We start from the raw sequence: 6000 nt of genomic DNA, 5'->3' as shown, positions 1-6000 counted from the left end.
TGGCACACAATATAAAATATATATTCTGCAAAAACAGAGGCAACGTAAGTCAATGTTCACATCTCCTGGCAAAGTACACTGGCCAAAAGGGAAGATGGTGAAGTTACATCAGCAATCACTTTGGTCCTCACTTCTCCCAGGCTGCTTTTACTACTGAGCAACAACTGGCTGTCAGGAAGAACAGACCGTCTGCCTGTGTTAGAAGAACTGTCTTTTAATTTATCCCATAGATTTTGTGTGCAGGAGGAAAAGACATTGCATCATGCTTTTGTATGTTCTAAAATCTAAATCAAGGGCTGGCTCAGACTGACAAGACTGCAAAGAGTCTCTTATGCTCATGTTGACTGTTCTGTGTATGTCAGGTGGGTGGGTGGAGTAGTTCAATGGCCTTGTTGCTGCTTACAGCTGTCAGTCAGCAAGTAGTCTGGATCTCCATGTGGTCAGGGAGAAATCCAAAGCCAGGATAGACGGTGGTAGTAACAGAAGCTGACTGTGTGCATCAGATCAGACATTGCATAGTCCAGGGGTCGGCAACCTTTCAGAAGTGGTGTGCCGAGTCTTCATTTATTCACTGTAAGTTAAGGTTTCGCATGCCAGTAATACATTTTAATGTTTTTAGAAGGTCTCTTTCTATAAGCCTATAATATATAACTAAACTATTGTTGTATGTAAAGTAAATAACATTTTAAAAATGTTTAAGAAGCTTCATTTAAAATTAAATTAAAATGCAGAGCCCCCCGGACCAGTGGCCAGGATCCGACCAGTGTGAGTGACACTAAAAATCAGCTCGCGTGCCGCCTTCGTCATGTGTGCCATAGGTTGCCTACCTCTGGCATAGTCCAACACTGCTGGCAGAAATTCTCTCTCTGAGGGAGTTGGATGCTGGTTCTTACCAACCCTAAAACCAATTGTCCATTAAGGAGCTCTCCCTTTCAAAATAAAGCCAGACAATAAAGTCCCTCACATGTTAAGCGAAAGTAAGAGCTACCATACATAGCAGATTGATTTGATAGAAAATAAATGCCACTGACGGAGAGAGGATGTGCGTGCTTACATTTGCATGTCTTTCTCTATCTACCTTAGGTACTTGTATAGCTCCCATTACCATGAATACCTCACAATCCTTAAAGAGACGAGGTGGGTATTTTTTATTAGACCAACTTCTGTTGATAGTTTTTTTGTGTTTCCTACATGATGTCTAGGTAAGTTTCCTGGTTGTTTTCTTCCAATAGGCAGGTGCATGTGATGATTTCCTGTCTGAGATGGTCCATTCTGGAGTACATGAGGTGCGCTAAATGGTTCTTCAGTTTTTCACCAACCTAGTCTCTCTAATATCCTTGGACCAACACAGCTCCACCCCCCGCATATCACAGTCCTTAATGTATTACTGTAATCCTCACAACACACCTCCGAGGCAGGGAACCACTGCTACGTCCATTTTACACAGAGGGAAGCAGGGGTGCTGGAACCATTTGTTCAGCGGGGGTGCTAACAGCCACTGAACCAAACCGTAAACCCTGTACATGATGGAAACTCCTTCAAGCCAGGGGGTGCAGCATATATAGGGGGAACCCAGACACCGCCAGATAAGTGATTTGCAGCAACTCTAGGTTTGTGACAGAGCAGGGAATCAAATCCAGGTCTGGCGAGCCCTGGTCGAACTCCCTAACCTAGACCATCCTTCCTGTCATTTAGTTTTATTACCCGAGTGATAGGGGAAACACCCAGAGAACCGATTGCACGCAATAAATGGAATACCTTGCAGTGATAATTGCCACTTAATGACTACAGGGCAGCAGTCCAAGGGAAGCCCGCCTAGGAATCAGTGCAATGTGCATACAGAGCTGAAAACAAACTCTTGCAGCCAGAAGCAACAAAGAATCCTGTGGCACCTTATAGACTAACAGACGTTTTGCAGCATGAGCTTTCGTGGGTGAATACCCACTGTGGGTATTCACCCACGAAAGCTCATGCTGCAAAACGTCTGTTAGTCTATAAGGTGCCACAGGATTCTTTGTTGCTTCTACAGAACCAGACTAACACGGCTACCCCTCTGATTCTTGCAGCCAGGCGAGTCCCGCTGCTGCAAAACCCTGGAGCAAACTCCAAAGCTTCTTCTCTGCTCATTTTGTAGTAAACAAACCCTGCTGCTGCCTGCTCCAGCTACAGGCTCCGCACCACCGAGCCAGGCTCACGCAAACACTCTCCCCTCAGTGACTTACCAGCAGCCACACACACGAAACCCTCATGGAAAATTGGCCTCTGCATAATACGACAGGCAAATCGTTTCCTAAACGGCGTGGGGCGCCCATTGGCTCGGGCGGGCCCGTCAATCACACGGCGAAGGAGGGGGGAGGAGGCGGGCCCTGCCGCGGCTGCGGGGCGGGCGGGAGTTCCAGTAAGTCCCCGCCGGGCCGCCGCTGAGTCGCTGCTGCCACGGCCGCGTCCCGTACACTCAACAGGCAGCTGCGCGACCAGGGGGAGCGAGCCAGGCTGCAGCCGGCGGCCGCGCTGAGCCCTGCGGACCCCACGGCCGCGCAGCGCCGACCCTCCCCGGGAGCCTTGATGAAGTGGCGGAGCTAAGTGTCCTTCTCCCTCCCTCTTCTCCGGGCTCCTGCCCCGGGGCTCCCGCCCCCCCTCTCCGCTCGCCCCGGGAGCGCTGCGCTCCCCCCAGCCCCGCTCCGCTCCTCCCTGCGGGCTCTCTGCCGGCAGCCTCCCCGGCTGCCCAGCGGGCTCCCCCGTGCCGTCCCCTCCCCGCCACCACCATGGCTGAAGCGCCCCAGCTCGTGGACATCGACCCCGATTTCGAGCCGCTGCCCCGGCCCCGCTCCTGCACCTGGCCCCTGCCCAGACCGGAGTTCAACCCGTCCAGCTCGGCCACCTCCAGCCCGGCGCCGTCCTGCGGGGGGCAGCCCGACGGGGCCGCCTCTGCCTCGGCAGTCAGCGTCGATTTCATCGGCAACCTGAGGCTGCTGGAGGAGAGCGAGGACTTCGAGCCGCCGCCGCCGCTGCCCCCGGCCGCCGCGGGGGCAGCAGAAGGGGCCGCTCCCGGTGGCGGCTGCCTGTGCGGGGACTTCCAGTGCCAGGAGGCCGGCTGCCTCCACCAGCAGCAGCAGCAGCCCGGACCGCCGCTCCCGCAGCAGCAGCACCCGCCGGTGTCTGCCCTGTCCGCGGGTCCCATCCCCGGCCAGCCCCGCAAGAGCAGCTCGGCCCGCCGCAACGCCTGGGGCAACCTGTCCTACGCCGACCTGATCACCAAGGCCATCGAGAGCGCCCCGGAGAAGCGGCTCACCCTGTCCCAGATCTACGAGTGGATGGTCAAGAGCGTCCCCTACTTCAAGGATAAGGGCGACAGCAACAGCTCGGCCGGCTGGAAGGTGAGGCGGCGGGGCGTGGGGAGAGCTGGCCGGCCCGGGGCCCCGGGAGGAGCGGGGACACTTGCCTCTTCCCACCTCGCTTCTTTCAGAGGAGGCAGGAAGCTTCTTCCAGGGCGGTGCAGCGCACGCCCGGCCCCTCGCTAGTGGGGTGCGTGCCTGGGTTTAGGGTGCACTGGGGTTTGCGGAGCATTGCAACCCCCTAGTGATCGGGGAGCTGGAGGGGAAGCAGGGCGGTTGCAGAGCGCTGCAAATTCTGCTCCCTTGCCCCTGTAGGTGAAGTGCACGAAGTTAGAGGGCAGCGTAGTGATTTGCAGCCTGCTCGCTGCCTGTTCACTGACGCTGGGGTGGCCGGAGTTTAGGCAAGTTGGCTCGGTTTGCAATGTGGCTGAATACTTAAAAAAGTGCCTCCCCCCCGAGAGTTGGTAAGAGATAGGAGGACGCGGCTTAAGGGGGAGATGCAGGGGTTACGCTGTCACAGGTTGCATGTGTCTGCGGCTGTCCCCGGGGGCGAGGGGGTTCCTGCCACTTTCCCCGTTGCCTAAAAGGGCAGCCGAAGTTGCTTGTGCCGGGTTTGTAACTTAGCAGCCAGCCGGCTGCGGAGACTCGCTGTGTCATTTCCCTTTGCAGAGTTGGGACGAACTTAAAGTGACAGAGATTCAAGGGCTAGCCGAGAGCTAGAGAAGCGCAGTGTTAGGGTGCCACGTGCTGGGGGCGACAGGGCAGCAGACACTAGCTCATTTTGCCTGTACTGTGCCTGGTGTGGAGCTAAAGTTCAAGCCTGTCAGTGTGTGCAATGCATTTAAAGGGCCGGTGCTTCGTGCTTCAGATCCAGTCCTAAGACACATGGCAGCGCCCTTCACCCACTTTGTGAGACCTTCCCCTGTAAGTAAGTAGGGGAGTACAGAGTCCTTTCCAACACAAACTTTAATTGCAGTTAATCTTATTGAGGGAATTTGCCATTTTTTAAAGGTAGCTTAGCTGGAGCTAGTAGCGCTAGTGCTATTTCAGGTCTAAGATATAAAATCACCTTTTCATCCCATTGTTTATTATGTGCTCAGGCATTTGATATATGCTTCACCGAAGCAAATAGACAAGTCCTTGCCCCAAGGAATTTACAATCTAAATTCAGACATGACCCAATAAATAGGGGAGGGGGTCATAAACTAAAATGGGGAAGGGACATAGGCAGGACAAGGGTTATAGTAACACTGCATGTTTACCTAGTGTGCTGTGTGTTCATTGTAATGGCTTTGTTAAATTTAGTTTATAGGTTTTTTTAATTAGCGGGACACTCTTTCCCTCAGAATGAAGTCTGTCTGTCTAGGAGTAGCAGACTGCTAGGTGACCTGTTGATCATAGGATTTGCTACTCTGCCTTGTACAGACTGGAATGGGGTAGCAAGTACACACTAGCTGTGCATCAAGTCCTGATTCCGGCTTCAGGGTGGGAGTGATGATAATAACAAACAGCCAAGAGTTCTGGTCTTTCAGACTTCTAACACTGTTCAACAGTGGACATGTTCTCCTTAGCAAGTGACTTGACCTTTCTGTCACTTCACACATCACCAGCAGCTCTAAAAGTCAGCCATTAGCTGTAGTGATGGCTAGACATCCTGCTATATTTATCAGTTACATCTCTTCTAAGACTGGCTATTTGAATTGGTTTACAAAGTGCCACTTGTCTGAATACACTGATTATTAATGCACCGCCCTGTCCCATAGTCTTTACTGGGGACAATATTTAAACTGTTAATTTACTTCAAAGAAGTTAACCTTTGGTTTGATGCTGTATAAAGCATGCTTTGTATACTCTCATGACAGAGGTATATAGGGTTTTGTCACTACCTACCAGATTATTGTTAGAAGACGTCTTCTGTTTTTTTTTGCCTCTGTAAAGGGAGAAAAATCCCCCACACAGTGGATTACATCACAGTAATTAATTTAATACTGCCACAGTATTTTACAAGTTTTAGTGTTTTCTGCTGGCTGGATCATAATATAATTTCAGTCAGTATTAGTTAAACTTTGCAATGTTGTAGATTTATCAGTTTTTCCAAATACATTGTACTTGGGTTTCTAGTTTAGATAATACTTAAGGCTTTTTACGTATTGGGGTAGTTGTCCATCCAAACAATGTCTTTTAAATCCCCCCCCCCCACCTCGGGATATGGTATTAGGAAAGGTACATTTTTTGTTTTGTTTTTATAGGTAGACAGCATCCTGCAGAGTTCTTGTAGTATAAAATTACAAAAACAAAAGGACAGTACTTAGCTAAATTTACCGCTAGGAGCTAAGAAACCTAAAGGTTGATGTGTGTGAAGAAATTTGAATGATAAAGCTTTAACAGAAAGACCAACATTTTAAAATGAGATCTTTCAGGTGGTTGTGCAGTCTGTTGGTACAGATTGTGATTATGTCAAGTGCATTTTCAGTTTGAGTAAAGCAGTATTTAAAAAACTAGAAAGCCTAAAAAGAATGTCACTGACTAATTACTTTGTATTCTATTACTTATCTTTTGGTGGTGCATTGTTTTAACAAGCTGTACAAAGCTTCAGCTCTCAAATTAAGACTTTCCTGTTGCCAGCATTTGTTTATAGACTAAAAAACTGCTGCTGTTACTTTAT

The 6000-nt window shown here is 50.3% G+C and overlaps 1 protein-coding gene across 1 annotated transcript in view; it reads left to right on the top strand.

Moving 5' to 3' along the window:
• The first annotated feature begins 2241 nt into the window (after positions 1–2241).
• Positions 2242–6000, top strand: part of FOXO1 (forkhead box O1) — an 87280-nt gene continuing 83521 nt past the window's right edge. Inside the window, exon 1 of the mRNA XM_039510171.1 lies at positions 2242–3377. Within this exon, the coding sequence (XP_039366105.1) occupies positions 2766–3377 (612 nt within the window). The 5' untranslated portion in view covers positions 2242–2765. The remainder of the gene's footprint in view (positions 3378–6000) is intronic.

Source organism: Mauremys reevesii, linkage group 1 (assembly GCF_016161935.1).
Source record: "Mauremys reevesii isolate NIE-2019 linkage group 1, ASM1616193v1, whole genome shotgun sequence".
Classification (NCBI taxonomy): domain Eukaryota; kingdom Metazoa; phylum Chordata; order Testudines; family Geoemydidae; genus Mauremys; species Mauremys reevesii.
This window is presented reverse-complemented; position numbering and strand designations above follow the sequence as displayed.